General features: G+C 42.5%; 1 protein-coding gene across 6 annotated transcripts in view; it reads left to right on the plus strand.

Moving 5' to 3' along the window:
* Positions 1-12,890, plus strand: part of afdna (afadin, adherens junction formation factor a) — a 126,873-nt gene extending 113,983 nt beyond the window's left edge. For 4 of the 6 annotated variants that reach the window (XM_079255462.1, XM_079255464.1, XM_079255463.1 and 1 more), the window contains 3 exons: positions 3,382-3,712; positions 9,746-9,830; positions 11,197-12,890. In XM_079255462.1, coding sequence (XP_079111588.1) covers positions 3,382-3,712; positions 9,746-9,830; positions 11,197-11,353 — 573 coding nt within the window. In that variant the 3' untranslated portion in view covers positions 11,354-12,890. Of the gene's footprint in view, positions 1-3,381; positions 3,713-9,745; positions 9,831-11,196 lie in introns of those variants that run through there. The other 2 variants (XR_013771631.1, XM_079255465.1) reach the window with 2 other exon arrangements.
* The last annotated feature ends 8,213 nt before the right edge of the window (positions 12,891-21,103 follow it).

Raw genomic sequence — 21,103 nt, forward strand, 5'->3', positions numbered from 1 at the left:
TTAACAGTTGAGTGTGCAGCAAATGAAGCAGCCTAACTCTGTTGCAAAGCATCAACCTTGTTTTTATCATGATAAATGTTCAGTCTAAGCTGCATAGTAATAAGAAAACATTGTGACGACATCGTATAAAAGTCAGCTCAGGTGTATTAACAAGGGCTGCATTCCATTTCTGTTGTAAAGCTGAGAAATTCCTCTCATTGGAATGCAGCCCTCATTAATGCACCAGTTATTGGATAAAACAGTTTTGCTGTAATGATACTGGGAACGTCTTAATATCAATACATTTCCATTTATCGTGCAGAAGTGTGTTTTGGTTTATTTGGCCGATGTGAACGCAGCTGTAAAATGTGTGTTTTGTTTAGCCTGACGGTGTTTTTAGCCGACCAGTGGTTTGCTGTGGTTTTTTTACTCACCTCTGTTTTACATGTTTTAGTCAGACATCCTTAGTTTTCCTGTTTGTGTTGCCATGACGCCATCATTCTGGCGCTGTCAGCTGCAGACCACTGGTTGGCGAAACGAAGACCTGACTGCTGTTTAAGCAGGAAAAAAAGCCAAAAGAGACGTTTTTTTCTGTGTTTAAGTTATTCAAGATGAATTTTAATGAAGAAAGGTCCATTATGATGTTTATTATTATGTATAGTTGCATGTCTTCACCCCCCCACCCCTGTGATGTGGTGTTGTCATGTTACGTGCCCCCCCCCCCCCCCCACCCACCCAAAGCATGGGTCTCCCATCATGTTGTTGGTTACGGTGTGTGTCAGGACGTTTCTGTTGTTTCAGTTTTTTTGGGAAAGCAGTTGTGATTTTTAAGGTGTTTATTTTATTTATTTATCATCCCATCAAGCATCGTTCAGAAACCATGTTTTTAGGGAATGCTGCCCACCCTCCCAGTCCTCCTTCCCCCCCCTCAACCTCAAATCCACATGCTTTACATTCACTTCACACACATGCGAAGAGCCAATACCTGCCCGCCTCATTTCCGCCTTTACCCATCCATGTTACACACACTCAGAAACCCAGCCTCATTGTGAGACCACACACCCACTAATCCCTCCCAGTTTCTTTAGATCCACTGGTTGAATCTTTGGGACGCTGTCCGCTGGCGGGCTCAGCTCTCGTTCCTCCCCCCCGACAGACCAACACCACATGAAACGGAGCAGAAATCTGAAGACAATCATTGAGAACATGTGATGTGTAGCGGCTGGTTGGGCTCTGAAAACACACCCAGCAGCGCAGCTCCATCGCAGGCCGTTTTCCTGAGGCGTAGGACGCCAGACTTCAGCCGCTGGAAACCTAAAGACACAAACTTCAGACCACACAGAGATCCAGGCACATGTAGGCTAGAGCACATATGTAACCTCGGCGACGAGGGAAGGGGAGGCGGTGGACGGCATGGTGGTCTGCGATGCAGTCAGAGTCCGGTCTAGTGTCGACTTTTAAACACAGTCTGGCTTTTAGGAAGTTTTAGTCCTCCGGTGTTTTGTCAGGTTGGATCATAAGCAGTTGTTTTATTTACTTATTTTTTAAAAAATCATGTTTTAATTTGGTAGTTTTATAAAGATGGAAGATCTGGTGCAGTTTTTCTGTGTTCAGTTTAGGAGACAGGAAGCAAGTTGGCTGAAGTCCAGCTGAGGGGCTTCATCTGGGAATCTGATCTTGGATTTATTTCCTTCTAGATGTGTTTAGTTATAGAATGTAAACAAAATAAAATGATCTTCATATTAAAAGGCAGAAAAAAAGAAAAATTAAGAAAACGTTAGCGTGATGTTTCTTTGCAAAAGTAAAAATATACGAGTATTAAACAATATGATGCATTAAATGACCAAACGACGCTTCAGTTTCGGTCTCTTGATCATCAGTTATTAGTGGGAAATTGATTCGTTAGATTTTCGCAGCTTTTTCTGTGCAAATTAGCATATTGTTTTGTTCACAAATATTGACAATTTTATTATTTTTTTAAATGTTTTTTTTTTTTTAAATTTTAATTTTTTTCCCTAAGAAATATAATTTTTCGTTTTTTCAGTTTGATCAGATTGCAACAAGCGCAGCAGATTAAATTAAATTTAGTAAATTCACAAACTAAGAAGATTCCGACTGATTCATAAGTAAATTTTATTTGTGAAATAATGCCAGAAAAGTCTGAACAAAATAAAATATTTGATTTTAATTCTGCAGATGATTCAGTAAAATGTGCTTTTGCCCTTTAAATCCTCATTTCTAGATTTCATCTCATGCAGATTTAGTGAGACTTGATATTTACATAGACTATCAATTAAAAACATTTTTTTTTCTAAAAACCAAGTAATATTGATTTTGATGATTAACTCACTAAATCTGCATGAGATGAAATCTAGACTGATTCATAAGTAAATTTTATTTGTGAAATAATGCAAGAAAAGTCTGAACAAAATAAAATATTTGATTTTAATTCTGCAGATGATTCAGTAAAATGTGCTTTTGCCCTTTAAATCCTCATTTCTAGATTTCATCTCATGCAGATTTAGTGAGTTAATCATCAAAATCAATATTACTTGGTTTTTAGAAAAAAAAGTTTTTAATTGATAGTCTATGTAAATATCAAGTCTTCTTTAAAATATGAAATTAAGTTAAATGTTTAGATTGTAAATTTTGTAAATGAAAAAACATGTTTTGAAATAAAGCTTTGAATCTAGTTCAACCCAACTTTATTTATAAAACACTTTTAAAACAGAATCCTGAGCGCAACAATCGATGGAAACGAAATAAAATCAGCAGCGATTTAGTTTATTTAACTCTGTATTTCTGACATTTATCATTGATTAGCATGAACACTAAGTGTTGAACATCATTTGTGTTTGAACACAAACTTCGGTTGATCAGAATAAACGACGATTAAAACACAAAACGTTCATTTAAAATAGAATTTGTTCGTTTGCTTTTCTAAATGAAGCCCCTGATCCAGAATCCCTCCGATCCGTCTCGTTTGTAGACCTGATCCAGGACCAGAGTCCTTCAGATGTGTCATGTTTGTAGACCTGATCCAGGACCAGAGTCCTTCAGATCTGACATGTTTGTAGACCTGATCCAGGACCAGAGTCCTTCAGATGTGTCATGTTTGTAGACCTGATCCAGGACCAGAGTCCTTCAGATCTGACATGTTTGTAGACCTGATCCAGGACCAGATGTAGACCCTGTCTACCTGCTGACTCAGGTTTTGGGTTTTAGGTCTCAGGTTAAGGTTTGGTGAGTCTTGGACCGGTCGGTGGTCCTGCTGTAGTGAAGCTGGATAGTCGTCTCGTCTCCCCCCCCCCCAGTGTGTCTGTAGCTGATTAGCCAGTTAGTGTCCAGTGTGGGTGCGAGCCAATGAGAGTGGAGCGTTCTAACAGGTTGTCCCTCCCCCAGAGGAGACAGGAGGAGGAGTACTACACTCGCCTGGAGGCCGAGCGGCGGCGGCAGCATGAGGAGGCGGAGAGAAAGCTGCTAACGCCTGACGAGCCGGCCGGTCTGTATCGGCCCCCGCTGCCCCGGGATTACCAACCCCCTGCCCCCCACAACCCTACTAACACCCCCCCACCCCCCCCACAGAGAAACGCTTCCTACCTCAAAACGCAGGTCGTCTCCCCCGACACGCTCTACACCGCCAAGTTTGTCTCCTACGCGGGCGATGAGGAAGACGATGAGGAAGGCAAGGAAGCCAGCAAAGTGGGGAGTGGCGGTGGCGGTGGCGAGTCAGGTCAGGTGAAGCAGTCGGCGACCCGGAAGTCGTACGGCGACCTCCCAGCTTCCGTTTCGCCCAATCACAACAAGCCTCAGCCGCCGCCCACTGCGCGCAAGCCCCGCCCTCTTTCTGACGGCATCTTCCTGTCTGGCTCGTTCCAGCCGCCAGTCAACAACTCCAACAGTACAGGCCCCCCCCTTCCTGCCAAACCCAGCTCCATCCCCCCAGGAGGCTTTAAAGGTAGAGCCGGAGAGAGGAGAGCGGAGTCAGGCTCGCCACGGCGCTCGCCATGGCGCCCTCCACAGCTCCCGCCCCTCCCTCTCATCCACTCATCTCTTCATTTCCTACCTGCTCCGAGGGGTCTTCCTACGTTTCACTTTCGTCTATTTCTCCTGTTTTAAATGTTTCTTCAAGGTTTTTGTCGTTTGTCCCTTCATCCATCTATTGTTTGTTTTTTTTTTTGTTTTGTTTTTTTTTTACATGTGGAAATCTCCCCCCCCCGCCGTCTTTTAACCAATCAAACTTTTTGTTTTGTACTTTTTGTGTTCATTCTGTAAAACACCTTTTCTCTTCCACAATTATATTTATTTATTTATTTAATCTCCTCAATCTACTCTGATCAACCCCCCCACCCCCCACCCCCACCCCCCTCCGATCAGCACTAGCGATCAGAAAAAAGCAATCGATAATCACGCCACCACTTCTTTTGCTGCAGATTGAGACCCATCAGAGCCAATCATAGTACTGTTGGTGTTGTCGCTCGCCGCCTCCTTTGTGTCTGGTTGGTTGCTGCTTTGGGATGGGGGTGGAGGGGGAGGGGGGGCGAGGCCGGCCACCGGTCCACCTGCCTGCCTGCCAACCCTCCCCCCTCTTTGCCTCGTCCTGCCCCGTGGCTCTGCTTAGCGGTGTTGGCTTTAAAGGGAAGGAGACACACCATTTGGCTTTCGACACTCATCATTCATCAGAAACATTCTCATTTCCTGAACATGTAACGGCGCACACGGCAGCAGCGTGTCGATGGAAAACTCCATCCGTCTGACGTTCAAAAAGCATCAAACCACACTGATGTTTAACAAACTTACTCATCAGAGATATCTGTAAATATTAAACAGATCCGATGTTTTCCCGGTTTGATTTATACCAAACGTGAGGTGTAAGAATCATTGGTTAGAAAGCAGAACTAGACTCTGCTGTCGTGATTTTACCCAAATGTTTATTATTTAAAACAAATCCCCTTTATGATTTTCATCATATTTTTAAAATAATTTGATAATCAGTTTATTTTATTCAGGAGTTTTTTCCATTTCTACATCCTTCTCCCTCCAAAGTTCATTCAAATGAAACACTAACCACTTAAAATGACCAACAAATGATAAATATACAGGAGATGATTGTTAAATTATTAAAACTCTTCAGATATTAACTTTAGTCCATCTTCAGGATCTTAAATGGCAATAGAAAATAAATTTTACTTCAGTTGTGCCTGAAAATACCTTAAAGCAACATTATTGGAATTATTATACAACTTTCTGATCTTAAAACTCTGAGTTTCTAACTTATTTGTGGCACATTGACATTAATTATACACATTCCTGGAGCCGTCGTTGCATTGCAGCATCCAAACACTTAAAACTGCTCTTCACGTCTTTCTAGAATATTCACTTTACAGTCGAGTTTCTCTGTAACTTTCAAGCCTGACCCAAAAAATGGTGGGAGGAAATTTAGATTTTTTTAGGTCTTTAAATTGCCCTTTGATAAAGTTCACATTTATATTAAAGATTAACATATTAGCAGATATGTACTATTTTTTACTGTGCTGCCTGTCTGAATTATTGTAGTGTAGAAGGTATACACTAGGGGCAATAAGGTGATTGTCAGATTGCATACAACATGCTTTTAGGCAAAATATTTACTCGGGCCGTGACGATATTCTTTTGTTTCGATTCAGTGCCGATTCAATTTAAATTGCAATTCTCACAATTCGTCGATATTGCTGATTTTTGTAGATTAAAAACAAATTAGATGTATAAAACTTTTCTTTGCTCGTCATTTTTCTTTATTTTAATGACAAAAACAACACAGTAGCCAGACCATCATTCTGCTGCTATAATGCCCAAGAAGACAATAAAAATGAAAAATTTTTATAATGGACTATTTTTATTTAGTTGGGGAAAAAAACTGATTTTTTAACAAAAAATCCATTTTAAAATTGTGAAGCAAAAAAATTCCGATTTTCAAACCCCTAGAATTTATAATACAGTCATGCAAAAGGTCTTACACTGCAAAAAAGCCTTAAAAAACAAGAAAAAAATATACAAAAATTAGGTAAATCTTGCTTAAAATAAGATAAATTATCTTCCAACAAAACAAGAAAATTTGGCTTGTCAAGAGGAATCTCTGGCATAAAAACTAAGAATTATCTTACCTCTTTAAAAAAAAAAAAAAAAAAAAAAAAGCTTATGTGTATGTATTTTTAATCTTAGATCTCAGTTTTTGCAGGGTAGAAATAGTGTATCAAATATAATACACACCTTGTTAAAGGGTCATGGCACCTCAGCAACATGCAGTGGCTATTTTGAATGCAAATCACGGCTGATTCAGGAATGGAAGAGAAGAAAGTGACAAAGGAAGAGCTAAAGCAAGAGTCAACATGTGACTGACTTTTACTGGCTGGAGGGAGCTCAGAGAAGAGACGGGATGCAAAACAAAGTCTGAATTAGCCTCCTCTTCATCAGTGTTGCTTTACATCTCGTGTAACGTGGAGGTAAACGAAGTGTCGCACAACGTAACCTCTGTGTTGAGATGTGGTGATGCTGTTTAAACATGCGCAGACAAACGGAGCGTTGGCAACGGCGGCGCTTCCGACGACAGCTGCCCTGCACCTTCATCACAAACCTCCATCCCTGCTGCTGCTCATTAAACCCTGAAAACACACCCAGGACCTCAGAGGAACTCACTCAAATGAAACAAATCATCCCACTAACGTCCCCCAACCACCCACCCCACCTCCCCTAAGGAACGAAACCTGCATGTTTTACCTCATGGTCATGCACCAGTCGACACACAACACAGCTCTCTGGCTGCCAGCAGCTCACCCAGTAACCGGCTTGATGTCTATTGCTTTTTACTGCCTGTGCTTAGCTTCCACCAGGCTGTCGTCTTTCTTTATTTTACTTTAAATTTCACGTTTGTCTGTGTATTTGCTTTCCCAAAGTGCTTTTCTGTTTCTGCTCTGTCCTCCATCTCACCTGTCACGTCTCTGCTGTAGCTACGTTGCTAACGCTGCAGCTTTACTAAAAACCTTCCCACATCTCCCACAGGGCTTTGCAGCAGGTTCAGGTGACCAAGCGACACCTGAGTCTCCGGCTTTCCCTGGAAAAAAAAAACTAAAATGTTGAAATGCGTTGAATGTTTTTGTTAGCTGGCAGCTCCCAAAGCTGGAGCCTGACTTTAATTTAAAAAAAACAAAAAAACAAACAAACTGTGGCTTCGTCTCAAATCTGAGATATTTTGGGAATCTGAATAAAACCGCAAGAAAAACAACGGTGGCGCCTGTTTTCCTGAGAAGGTGCAGAAGCTGGAGAGTGTTGCAAAGAAAGAAGACGCAGATTTTCTGTTTGTTTGCACTGAAAAACAAGGAACCATGGTGGAACAAAACAAAAACACAAACTGTGATAACAATCAGGAGAGTTTTTTTAGCCGTAGTGCCGGCAGTATGATTTTCATCTCTTTGGCTCCACAGAGGAATGCAACTGGCCTTGGACGGGGGTTGCCTCTCTCTCTCTGGTGGTTTTGTTCTCCGCCAGTTTGTGTTTATGTGGTTTTGGGGCTGAAGTGGGACCCAGCTTGATCCCAACCCAAACCACACCTCAGCTTAGGAGCTGCCAGCTGGAGGAATTTATCGGGGCTCACACCCTGTTGCTGTGTCTGTATCTGAACTGAACCCCACCAATCCTCTCCTCACCCAAAATGAAAACGTACGGCTAGGTTTGCCGAAGTTTTAATGATAAACTGACCAAAACAGGAAGAACTGAGGCCCCATGTAGAGTTCTGTAGGTTTTAGGCTCCCAGTTCCAACGCATTTCTCCGACACCTTCCTCTCTGGTGAAGATGTTGGCAGTGAAATAAAATGTTATTGCAGCTGGAAAATCCCAGTTTTTTAAGGGTATAGCTGGCATCATTCTGTGTTTTTCCAGTCATGAAAAGACCAAAACCAACACTGTGGTAGATGGTTCATAATACTTTCAGACTTCCTGAACAGACTGCTGGACTCTTCAAGAGAGCTGCTTTCAAACTGGATCTGAGTTTACAAAAGGAAGAGAGGCCATAGTTTCTTTTTCCTTTTTTCTGGCCTCCAACCGTGTTGAAAGACAGGAACTGCATGCAGGTCACATCATCGCATCTAAACGCTCAACACGGCAGCTTTACGTAAAGGTGTAAAAGGTGCCTTTGTGTTCAGAAACCATCTGTAAACAGTTTGATTTCCCCAGTTGCTCTCTGAAACGCTGCAGTTGCCCTGCTTTAAATGTCAGTGGGAAAAATCAAAGGAAATGGCAACAAGAAGTTGGAAAAACCGTTTATCTCAAGGTAGAAAATGACGTGAGTTTTGAGAAACAAAGGCTGCAGAATCTGCAAATTTCTGTTTACCAAGCGGCGGTTAAAAGTGAAGCCTATGCCGAAGTGCATAAAACTGCAGTTCCCCCTTCATCCACTAGGGGCTGCAAAACAGAGCGAATCCCCATAGACTCCCATGTTAAAAAGACCAACATCACAGCAGAAATAAACATGTTTACAGTCTGGTACGAAACTCCATTTTCGGTTTAATAGGTCAGGTTTACCTTCATGACAACTGTGGGGGGAGTGAATTTTATTCTAACTTGCCCATTTAAAAGTAATTTAATCTCAAAATTTGGTGTATTTAAGGGCGTGTCCTCTTGATTGACAGGTACCTGGTCTCCCGCTTCAATTAAGAAGAACGTAGAACAACCGCGGTTTTTAGCCGGTTAACGACGTGACTTAGCTTTAGCCTGCTAACAGGCACCCTAACCCTAACCCTAACCGCTAACAGGCAGCTCATAGTTCGCTCGATGGCAATCATTCAACGATATGCTGCTAGCCTCCCTCTTATCTCCACCTTTTTGCCCATATTTGTATTTTCCGGGCGAGACGACGCACATGCTCCTGTCAAGATGGCGATGGTAGGAACCGCCCACCGAGCTTCAATTCAGCTCTTCAGAAATATACAGGTGACGTCACGGAGGCTCCGCCCATCTTTTATATACAGTCTATAGTCTACAGTCTTATATACAGATGTTTCCGCTGTTGGTTTTGGTCTTTTTATCTGCTGATAATTTACCTTGAAATCCATCTTGAGCTAGCAGGAAGGAACTGATCACGTGTTTCTGCGGAGTACTGGTTATAAAACCTGGACTGGGCTGCAGTTTGGTGGGCCACAGGGACACTGCCAGCTAACGTCTCCTGTGGGGTTAAAGGTTAAGGTCACCGTTGAGTTTTAAGCTGCCTGAACTCTTCAGTAAATCCTGTATAGCGTTTTCACTGAGAACAGAGACGCTGGATGATCCTGGAGATTTTGGGTTGGACCTGTGTGACTGTGACCTCAGCCTCGGATCCCACGCAACACTTCCACAGACCATTTTGCTGCTTTGGAATGAGCTGTAAACATCTTCTCTTGATGCTGTCGTTCTCCTTCGCTGCTCGCTGCTGTAGCCTAAAGATGGGACTGTTTCTGCCTAACGCTTCTCCACCTCTTCCTCCCTTCCTTCTGCTTAGGCTGGTCTGTGGTAATCAGGAGAAGCTGCTGGGTTACTGCTCACGGAGTCTCTGGTTTATAAGCAACAAACATATTTCACATGTTTATGAGTAAAAAAAAAAAATCTGCACCATCAAGGTCGTCAGTCCAGAACCAGAGACTCTGGATGCCGTCAACCTGCAGCTTCCATGTTGGATGTTTTCAGTGATCACGACCCACACGGACGTTACTGACTCATGTTTTGCTGCTCTGTTTGTCTGGCTCCTGAACCTGAACAGGATTTAACTCGTACACTGGAAACTCAGCAGGAGTTGTAGGATCGGGAGAAGTCTACAAGGACCTGAGAGACAAATGGACGAAGAGGTGAGCAGTTCTGATTTTCTGACACCTCTGACATGGATAAACACGAGGTTTCAGAAGCATTGTGCTTATCGACAACTTAGACCTGGAATGGATGTTTTAAGCCAAGCGCTAGCTTCATTAGCCTGCAGTAGCATTATGACCAATTACTAGGGGTGGGAAAATCGAAAAATCGGAAATCAGGATTTTTTTCTTCACAATTTTAAAATAGATTTTTTTTTTTTTATAAAAAAAAAACAAACAAAAAAAAATCGATTTTTAAAAAAATAATGAATGCACGACAGAATTTTTTGTCATTTTTTTATTGATCTTTTTACTTCGTTAGTATTTTAGCTTCAGAATGATGGTCTGGCTATTGTGTTTTTTCCTTCATTGAAATGAAAAAAATGAGGGAAAAAAGAGTTTTATACATTTTTTTTTTTGTTTTTAATGTATAAAAATCAGCAATATTGAAGAATTGTGAGAATCGCAATTTCAATTGAATCGGCACCCAAAAAATTGGAATCGAATCGGGACAATAGCATATCGTCACAGCCCTAGTATTTACCGAGCACTGCTGTTTATCATCAGCATCTTTCTTGGATTGTCTGTTCAGCGTGTAAAGTTTGAACTAATTCAGCAGCAGCTTCCTTTCCTCTCTCTGGATCATAAGCTCGTCACATGCTCTTGAAGTTTACCTTGCATGTGTGTTTAACTACTGCGCTGCACGCTGCGTCACCTGCAGAGCAGCGCTGCTGTCCCTCTGGAGGCCGCGCCGCAGGTTCAACTGACTTCCATGTGAAACCATTTCATTCCTGGCATTTTAAAGGCGTAGCGCTAACAGCCTACACCGACTCAGAGGGGAAACACTGCAGATTAAAACCATAAAACTGTGGATGTCAAACTTTTTAGTACCTTCTGTGGAAACATAAGATGTTAAACTCACATTTATGGTTCACATTCAGCGAAATTTAATCTGAAATGTGCCGGACTGGTAACATAACAGCATAATAACCTGAACATGGTAAAAACTTTGTTCCTGTTTAGTTTTAAACTACGTATTTTTCATCTGATGTTACTTTATCTGCGGTGTTTTTTATTCCTTTTTAACCCAGGTTCTATTTGCCGCCACTAGGGGGCGAAAGAGATGTTGAATTTGGAGTGTTCTGCTGTGTGTTTGTGGTTATTTATCATCATATAACGTTATATTACTGTCCTTTTATAAGGAAAGTATGACTTATGTGAGCAGATTTCTTTGTTTTGACACATTTTACTCAAAAAGTTCCTGCTGAGAAGCAAATATGCTTCACCTCAGACATGTTTATGTCTACAATTGAGGCTATTGATAAGTGGTAGGAGTGTATCCATGTATGTGTTTCTGTGTGTTCAGTCAGGAGCAGGAGAACTCGATCCCTGGCGGCGCCCCGGAGAGTCTTACCTTCAAGGAGCGCCAGCGTCTCTTCTCTCAGGGGAAGGAGGTTTCCAACAAGGTCAAGGCTTCTCGCAAACTCATGGAGCTAGAGAACGAGCTCAACACTAAGCAGTAGACCCGAGCCTTCCGCCTCCCAGAGCCACCTTAACATCCGCGTCACCGTGGCGACGTTAAGGTGCTCCTGGGAAACTTTAAAAAAAAAAAATCCCTCATGGAGAGAGCCGACGCTCGACTCGCTCACACCGACCGTCTCCTCATGTTTCTGTTTTCACCTTTTTTTTTTTTTTTTTTTTTTTTAAATCATTGAAAAACTGGAGTTCACCTATTTTGACGTAGCGGTATTGTTGCAGCACGAGAGACGTTTATAACTTCAAAACTTCTCCCCTTTGTTCGAGTCTGTCAAAGATATATAATGATGAAGCACTGTAAAAAAGTTTTAATTATATCTAGTGAGAATTTGAGAATCACATGACAAAGGGGGATATATTTTTGTTTGCAAAATGGTTCTTTGGGGCAAAGGATGGAAGAAAGTTTTTTTTTTAAAATAGCTTACAGAAATATGAGCAATTTTATGGTGTTATTTTATGCTTTTTTTCCTGCATTTTTTTCACTTTTAATTCCTTCTTTCCAGCAGAAAGGACCCGCAGTCAAGATTCAGACCAATCCTTTGTTTTTATTTTTGTTCTTTCTTTTAAAAGATTAAATTCTCAGTGAGTGGAAACACTGTTATTTCATTCCGTAGCAGGAAAGCATGGGATTTATTTTTCTCTTTTTCACTAGCGATGTTTTAGATTCTCCTGAGGAGGATCGTACAGTCCAGAGAAGGCCTCTGAAGGTGCACAGCATTACTGTAAATATTCTGGTCCACAACTGTCTCACTCTTTTACTACTGTAGAAACCTGCCAGGAAACTAAAACTAAAGAAGAAGAAAAAAAAAGATAAACTAATGTGATTAACAGCATTTTGATGACAGAAAACCCAACAACCCCCACAGCTCTTCTCCTCCTGTGGAGTTATATTTTTAAATGTCTCCCTCCCTCAGCCTCAATTTTATTTCATTTTAGAGGAATAGTCGTTTTTTTTCCAGAGTTGTGTGAGATTAATTTCACCGATTTTTACCCTAAATTTAAACCAGACGAAGAAAAAAAAAAAAAAAAAAAAAACCTTCATTGCAATGTGATAGTTGGTTTTCACATTGATAATTAAAGAAATACTACTCTTAGTGCTTGTTTGCGTTACAGATATTTATTTCAAACCTTGTGGAAAAAAACATACTTGCACATATTTTAATATTGAATATGTATCAGCAGACTGTTTGGAAAAGTGGATTACATTTGGGACTTCTCGTACTGTGGTAATAATCAGTATTTTCTGCTTTCACATCAGATATAGCTGATGGGATCCAGGTGTTATTGATTTGTGATCACACACATGAACCCAGGTTTCAGATTCAGTTAAAAACGAGTCGGTGATGTTTCAGATGAATCTCTTTGCTGCGGTTTGAGTGACTCCATCCTGTGTGGATTGGTTTTGTTTTTCCTCTCCAGGAGTTTTAACAGGTTCAACGTGACGACATAGACGCGGTTCTAATAATTGACCTGTAAAAAAGAAAAAACACTACAAGAGGCGTGTTTCCTCCTTCCTCCACTTCAGCTCCTTTTTAGGTTTCAAAATGAACTGAATCATTTAAATGGTTACATGTTTAGCCTTTTGTAAATCATTAATAAATACAGATTTTTCAACAGAATGGACTGGAAAGTGTTTTTATTACGTCACTGGGTGAAAATATACATTTTTAACAATCATTTTGACATTTTTGGTATCAGATATTTCATGTTAAAGTTCATTTAAGACTAATTTTATAGATTTTATTTTAACGGTCTCCTTCGATGAACAGACATTTTTGGTAACCTGAACGCATCATCAGCCAATAAATTTTCTATTAAAATGTTAAAGGACTTTATGTGTAGATAAAGTTTTCCCATACAAGTTGAAGGGAATTTTAAAAATAGTTTTAAGTGTTTTACCAATATCTTTAAAACGTATGCTTGTCAGGGCCGGATTAAAAGTGCACATACCCCTGGGTCAAGAGTGTTCCAGGGGCCCCGATCCACACCATAACATTGTAAAAACTGTGACCAATACAGTGTGAAACGACATTTCTAACATTTCTCAGCCAGTGGTACCAGTAGCAATACACTAGGCACTGGGGTGTAACTATCTGGCTTTTATATACATTTTGTTTTATGTCCAAACTGTTGGTGTTTTCCCAAAGTGGGTGTGGGCCCCTGGGCCTGTGCCCATAATGCCCATTGGATAATCCGGTCTTGGTGTAGATAAAGTTTCCCCATGTCATCATTCAACCATACAAGTTAAAAGGAATTTCTGTGATAATTTTAGGTGTTTTACTGATTTCTTTTTAAACGTTGGATTTTCGCTATCAGCTGTCGACCCAGATGTGCCGTTTTCTAAATTGTCATTTATTTATATAAACGTATTTCGAATTGGGTTTAGTCTTTTTGTTCAGCTTAATAATAAAAATATTGGTTTGCCAGTATGATAATGGCTTTTGTTTTAGTAACTAGGTGCGTTTTTAGAAGTGTCCCTCGTCGGATCTGCTGTTGCTGGAGGTATGGAGGTGGAAGCTGGAGCGGACAGAGCCTTGGAGGTCGCTGCTGCTCAAACCACATCGGTGTCTGAAGGTAAAACCCACCTGAAGACCCGTTCTTATGAACTGGCCTTAGATTAAGCATGAAACTGGTCTTTTTATTATCGTTTTACTGCTGTTCTTTTTCACTCCCCACTTCCTCTTATCTTTAAATGTTTCCCTATATGTTTAGCACTTTGTTGACACTGGCGTTGTGTTAAACAGCTTTATTAACAACGTTGAGTGGCACAAAGCTTTCTAGTAATTTCACGCACCTTGCCATTTAGTTAATTTTGAAATATGTTAATATGTTACCCACGCGGTTTACCTGTGGTTATTATAAGAATTTTCTGCTTTCCTGACGAGATTTCACGCGTCAAAAGCCATGGACATGTCAAAGCGTTCATAGCGCAGATATCGCGACATTTTCATGGCCGGAAATATACGTCATTACGTCAGGATGGCCGAGCGGTCTAAGGCGCTCGCTCCAAGCTGGGGAACATTCGGCCAGGTAAGATGGGGAAGAAGGGGGGAGAGGGGGGAAGAAGGAAAAAGAGGGGAAAGGAGGAGAAAAGGGAGAAAGGAGGAAAAATGAAGAAAAAATGTGGAAATTTCTGGGACATAAACACATGTCTAGTGGCCTGGAGATGTTTTTACATGTTGACCCAGGTCTGTCATGCAGTGAACGGGATTTGAACTCGCAACTAGGTGCTGGGCCTGCATTGAAGATCACGTGACATGGCCTCCGTCAGATGACGCAGAGAATACAATTAATATGAAGTAAACCTGATATGTTTTTATATTGAGGGTTATCTTTTTGCAGACACACGCATCTGAAATTGTAAATATGAAGTAGTGAAAATATTTCAACACCTCATTTACTCATCTATTAATGTAATTCTGCATTTAGCTCTAATTCAATGGTAATTTCTGTTAATATTTCTTTTTTTTCTCTTTCTCAAAAAGGAGCTGAGGAACCAGAAGCGATGCAGAACAGGGAGTCATGGCAGGATTTCAGTGGCTGACCTATTTTAGAATTTATTAACCTGTTAAAGTCCATTTTCATTGGCATGGAAAAAATAACATTGTGTGTGTTTATAAAATATTGTAGTTAATAGAATGTAAGGAACCTGTTCTGTATATGGAATACACACACACACACACACACACACTATATAAATATAAATAACAAGAGCCTTTATATCGGTATGATATGTGTGTATATTTGTGTAGTGGCACTTCGTTTCTCTTCTTTACCACCACTTTGAAGTCAGTCTAGCAACTTTGTATTTATATTATTATAATAATAATTTTAGATATTTATAATAACATTAGATATTCATATGTGAATTGAATTGTAATAAAACATTTTTTTCTTACTAGTCTTGATTTCATTTACATAATTACTCATAATCACCACAATAAACATGTCAAACTCACTGTTTAATGTTCAGTCATTAAAAACAATAACATTGCTTTTGAATAAATACCAAAACAAAAAATTAAAACTATTTACAATCAATTTACAACTAATACTGTGCTGTTTAATCTTACTCTTAACTTTTACAAAAATATAATAAAAAAAACAATTTTAAAAATGAGAATATGTACAACAACCACAACTATTTACAATTACTGTACAGCAAGTACTTTAACTTGTATTGAGGATACTTCCTCTGGTTTCATCCTGGTTGTGTCCACTTGAAACTGTACAGAAGGTTCACAATAAAAAGGTTTTAAAATGTTTTTAAAAAAACAACATATATAATTAAAAAGGAGCAAACAAAAGTTACTATAACACTTAACTACAAACTATATACATCTATTTACAAAGTGCTTATTTCTGCCCCTTCCTCATCTCCTCCAGCCACTGTTCCTTTGTCAGGCTTTCAGACTGGGGGCAGTAGACCCTCCCACGGTAGTGGCTATGTCCAGTCTCTGCTGTGCGAAAGAGGCCACACTTCTTGCAAGTGTTTGCCTGCACAGTCCTCTTGTATGGCCTCTTTGTTGTTGGTTGCTGGGTTGTGGCCTGCATGGTTGAAGGCATGACAACCTGATAGAAGAAAACAGGTTGTCCTGCCTGTGTGAGGCCCTGGTGAGGAATCCCAGGTGCTGGGGCTGCAGGGGCTGCTGGGCCTGGGAAAGCACCTGGTGCCACTGACAACTGCCTCTTCACACCGCCTTTTGGAAGGATGGTGCATGGTGCCTGCCTTTGCTTAGCCTGGCCAGCCGTACTCTCTGGCAGCCGGTACTGATGTTCATCCTGTGCTGGCACAGGATAAGAAGGCAGCGGTCTTGCATCCATCAGTGGTTCTTCAGCTACTGCAATCTCTGAGGGTACACCAGTTCCCTGAAGCAGGACAGAAAGCTCCTGCTTTTTCTGTCTGCCATTGTGCCACTGAATCAGAGTGTTCTGGTTGACCTCCACAAGCTGCATGTCTGTTCCCTGCATGACCCGGGCATTCCCAACAACCAGCTCCCTGATTTTACGGTAGTCCCTAATAATTAAGGACCACCTTGACTCTGCTCCTTTGCCTTTTCTTTTGGGGGCTGGATGCAGACCACACAGTCTGATGAAAATGGTCTCCACCAACCTGCAGCAGTCAGGCCATTGTGCAGGTGCACTACTTGCACCTAGCACGCAGCGGATTGTGCTCTCCACCCCTGGTGTTTTTGAGGGCTTCTTTGGGGTTCGGAAGTGTCCACTCAGAAGTCTGTCTTGGTGCCGCGCTGAATAAACAACCCGCTGCTTGTCCCCTTCGCTCAGGTTCTGCCAGAGTCCTATAATTTGGTCCGCCTGCAGGTTGCTGAGATAGAGAGAGGTCTGCTCCCGAAGCCCAACCAAGTACTCAGCAAGTCTGTCCACATGCTGGTATCCAGGCACATTCTGGTCATCAACAGCCTGCTCAAATCATTAAGCAGAAAACAGAAAATAGTTTAAAACCTTTTAACAGTTTTAGTTTCAATATACGTCAACATGCAGAATGTAGAAAACAGCAGTGAATAACTGTTACTGACCACAGTTTCTTCAGAGGTGTCCCCAGCCTCAGAGATGCTGGGAGCCAGTGGGGAGGAGGCGCTGGGAGCAAACAGGGAGGAGGTGCCAGGAGCCAGTGGGGAGGAGGCGCTGGGAGTCAGTGGGGAGGAGGCGCTGGGAGCTGCTGTGGAGGAGATGCTGGGAGCAGGCTGAACCTCTATATCCAGCACTGTGGGGTCATCTGTGAGGTCAGAAAAACCCTCATCGTCCTCATCTGCCGCCACATCATGCTCCTCCACCAAGCGGGCAGTCTCCTCTGAGTCCGGGTTCATGTCCTGCAGGGCCTGACCAGTCTGCCGGAACAGATACTGCACTCCTATGAGCTCACCTGAGACACAACAACATAAATAAAGCACAATGCAGATTGGAATGAGTAAAAACCAATCAGCTCATCAGAATCATAAAATACATTAAATATAAATATAAATTTCCCCCCTCAGCAACACAGTTTTTCTGTGAGGAGCTGTCAGAGAGATGCAGCTTTGTACTTTTCCTTTGGCAGGTCATTCTGTCATTACCTGTGTAACGTGAGGGTGGACAGAACTCTGGTGCCACCTTTCTGCCAAACAGCTTCTCGTAGTTCTGGTTGACAGAATGCAGCAGATCACCAGAGTAGCAGCACAAAGGAGACTTCTCAGTCGCCATGGCAGCAACGCGCCGGTCCTGGTTCCACCTGTGCAGACCTTCCAGCAGGTAAACCTGGAAATTCAGGCTGTTGGCACTGGTCCCTACAAGTACAATGAAATGCAACATGAAATATCAAAAGCATTTTTGACATAAACATCACATCAAATGAACAAACACGCATATAATAAGATACACATTTTAGTGTCACACACCTGGTATGAAGCGGTTTAGGTGCAGATGAAAAGACTCCAAGGAAGTAGAGCCTCTGGCACACCTAAAGACCGGCAGCCGCACACCTCCCTTGGTCAGCTCTCCAGTTTTAATGTAGAGCGCAACACCTGGTGGATCTTGGATGCACTTTACATGCTTCTTCTGGACCCGCCAGATGTGCTCCATCCTCTCCTGATCAAACAGAGGAACGCCAAGGGAGTCGTTGCCACGGGAGCCCATAAGTAAAGCAAACAGCTCCTCCAGCAGCTTAACTGTGGTGTCCACTCCTCGTGTCCTCCGTCTGCAGTGGAGAGCCAACTCCTCCCTGGTCAGGTGTCTGTTCACATCTGCAGATGACAGTCCCTGGTTCCGAAGCTGCTGGGCCTTGGCTTCACGCAACAGCGCTAAGTCAGCTGCATCCCACTCAAAAATGCATGCTGAGATGCGTGCCATGTAGAGTGGGTACAGCTGATGGGCATCAGTGGTGCATCCCAGGGCAAGCCGTCGCATAAAATGCCAGATGTCCAGCCGTACCAGAAGCTGAGGCCACCTGCTGAATCTAGCCTCCAGCTTTGTTGTCTCTGCAGCCTCAGCACAGCATCCACAGTCCACATACAGGACAACAGGGGGATCCACACTGGCCTGCTGGTACCTCCTCACCAGGTCACCAGCCATCCTGTCTAAACCAGCTCCCTCCTGAGCAGTCAGGACACTGATTAAAATCTGGCCATACTCATTTCCCACAGAGGTGAGCCAGAGAGCTGTCCCTTTGGCTGTCCCAGCCAGCTTCTTTGTGATCTGAAGCACAAAACATGAACAGAGACACACAATAAGATGGAGACATGTAGAAATCCAGCTAGTGGTTTATTGAAGCCTATTTTGCAGAAAATAAGATGATTCAACCTTTTTTGTGGAGTCCATCTTCAGAATGGTGCCAAAGGTTGATGTAATGTGCGCCTTGATGTCCTCCAGCCTGGTCAAGATGTCCTGGCTGTAGACGGACAGAAGCCACCTGCAGCTGGGCACAACATCTGGCTTTGGAGGTTCCGGGAACTTTACAGGCAGCAATCCAGGGCGCTGGAGGAAGCTCATGCACTCCGTGGTGTACCGCGATACACGTTGGAGCCACTCCTCTGTGTGGTTCTCCCTCAGCTGTTTCAGTACCCGGGTTGGGCTGTTGCCAAGGCCCCTCTCCCGCAGAAGCCGAATCACCCTCACGTCACAGGCATACCTTGGTCACAGATAAATATATCAGTAAGAATGTACAGCTTTGACTTGAACATGGAAAAAGAGAAAAAAGACACTACTCACTTTTGAGTCATGATGACCCGAAATTCTGACCTGTGAGCCAAGTCCAGCTGTTGGAGGACAGCCTGGCTCCAGGACACATGAGAGGCTTTACACCTGGCACAAGTCAGCGTCTCAGTGACCATGGTGTACATGCGGTCTATGTCCAGGACCCGCCGTGCCCTCTTGTGCAGCCCTGCTCCTGTCAGCTGATGCCCAGCACAAGAAGGATTGGGGCACACCACCTTAACCTTCCACAACTTGTAAGGCATCCAAACAAGTAGTGGATGGGCAAAAAAGCGGTCTGGGGAAGGTGCCTGGTGGTAGAGGTGACTCGGCTGAGGTGGGTAGTACCACAGCTTCAGGTTGTCCTGGAGTTCCAGTCTGCCCTTCGCCCCCATCCTAAACAAAGCTTTGGATATCCACCTATGGTCTTCAGGTGGAAAGCCCTCTGCCCACAAACGGGGAAGCTGAGGAGTTGCAGCAGGAAAACAATGTGTAACTATACTTAGTTCTGGTAAAATACACTGCTGCAAAAGTATTCGTGTTTAAAGCACAGTGCTAGAACACTTACTGACACAGGAGCAGCCACTGGTGTCTCAGCTGGTACTGCTGGTGCCTCTGTTTGGGAGCCTACGGCCTGTATGAAGTTTAAGAATCAGATATTAAAATCTACAGGATAAATCTCTAATCCTGTACATTGAATGAAGTCTAGAACTACAGATGCTCGAGCTGAAAATGTAATCACTCACTGATATGGCAGTGCTGACTGGAGGAGCAGGTGTCTCCTGGCGTTCTGTGACCTGTTTCTATAAAACAGAGTCTAAGTCACATGTATTAACAACACACTTTTACACAGTTGACTTTTGAACCCCCTTTACCTGTGTCACTTTCCTGGCCATGGCAAGGTTTGGCTTTGCAGCTGCGCTAAGTGAACCACCATATCTTGGTTTGGTAAACTGAAAGTTAAGAAGCAAAAGACTGTATAAAGACAAGCCATTTGATGAATCTATTGATAGTACATGTAGGAGCAACAACAACTAAATACCATAGACAAATTCAGTGGTGGTCGCTGTTTGTGGCCTTCAGCTCCCTTCATTTGTGTCAGCCCAGCAGACTGGGCAGCACCTGCAGCTGAAGTCTGTGACATCAGGGCACCCTGGACAGCAGGAGCTGGCTGGACAGCAGAAGCTGACTGGACAGCAGGAGCTGGCTGGACAGCAGAAGCTGACTGGACAGCAGGAGCTGGCTGGACAGCAGAAGCTGACTGGACAGCAGAAGCTGACTGGACAGCAGGAGCTGGGTGCTGTTTAATGGCAAAGTAGGTTTAACACTGGTCACTTTGTGATGTCATATTTGTACTATACTACAAAACTACTGTGTTTTTCGCCTACCATCTGGATGTGGAATCCACACACACATTTCCTCACACTACCAAACAGGGACGTCTGCCCATGCTGCATCATTGGACATTTCTCAATCTAAAAAGAACATTTGAAGATTTATCTCCATGTCATTCAGTTGTGTGTGTTGTAGCAGAAACCATTTTGAATTTTTACTTAATCAAATATTTATTAATGTGTGAAAATCCGGTTTATGCTGTTGCATTTAGTACAAATTAAGTATAAAAGTAAACACCTGATAAAGACACACATACCCTCTGATACAGCCCGTACCACTTCTTCTGTCTGGGTGCTGGCCTGTTGCCCTCACCTGGAGGCCATGATCCTGTGGAGGCGAAGCTCTTGAGGCGTGCCATCCAGACAGTGTCGGGCATTGCTTTGTGGGACTTCGATGCCTTTGGTTGAAGATGATTTAAAAGTAAATGGTAACAACATAAGAGCTTATCAAGCCTATACAAAAACTAAAAGAATAAAAACCCATAATGATTATGATGAGACACTGTCCTCAATGACTAGACCTAACGTCTGGTAATGATTAGGTAAAATACTCCAAAATATGTCCAACCACTCAATCACCTCAAGCCTGGTTAATAATATCTGGGACTTGTTATTAGTAAATATGATTTAAAAAAAAAAAAAAAAAAAAAAAAGCTC

This window comes from Telmatherina bonti (assembly GCF_933228915.1).
Source record: "Telmatherina bonti genome assembly, chromosome: 16".
NCBI classification, from domain to species: Eukaryota; Metazoa; Chordata; class Actinopteri; order Atheriniformes; family Telmatherinidae; genus Telmatherina; species Telmatherina bonti.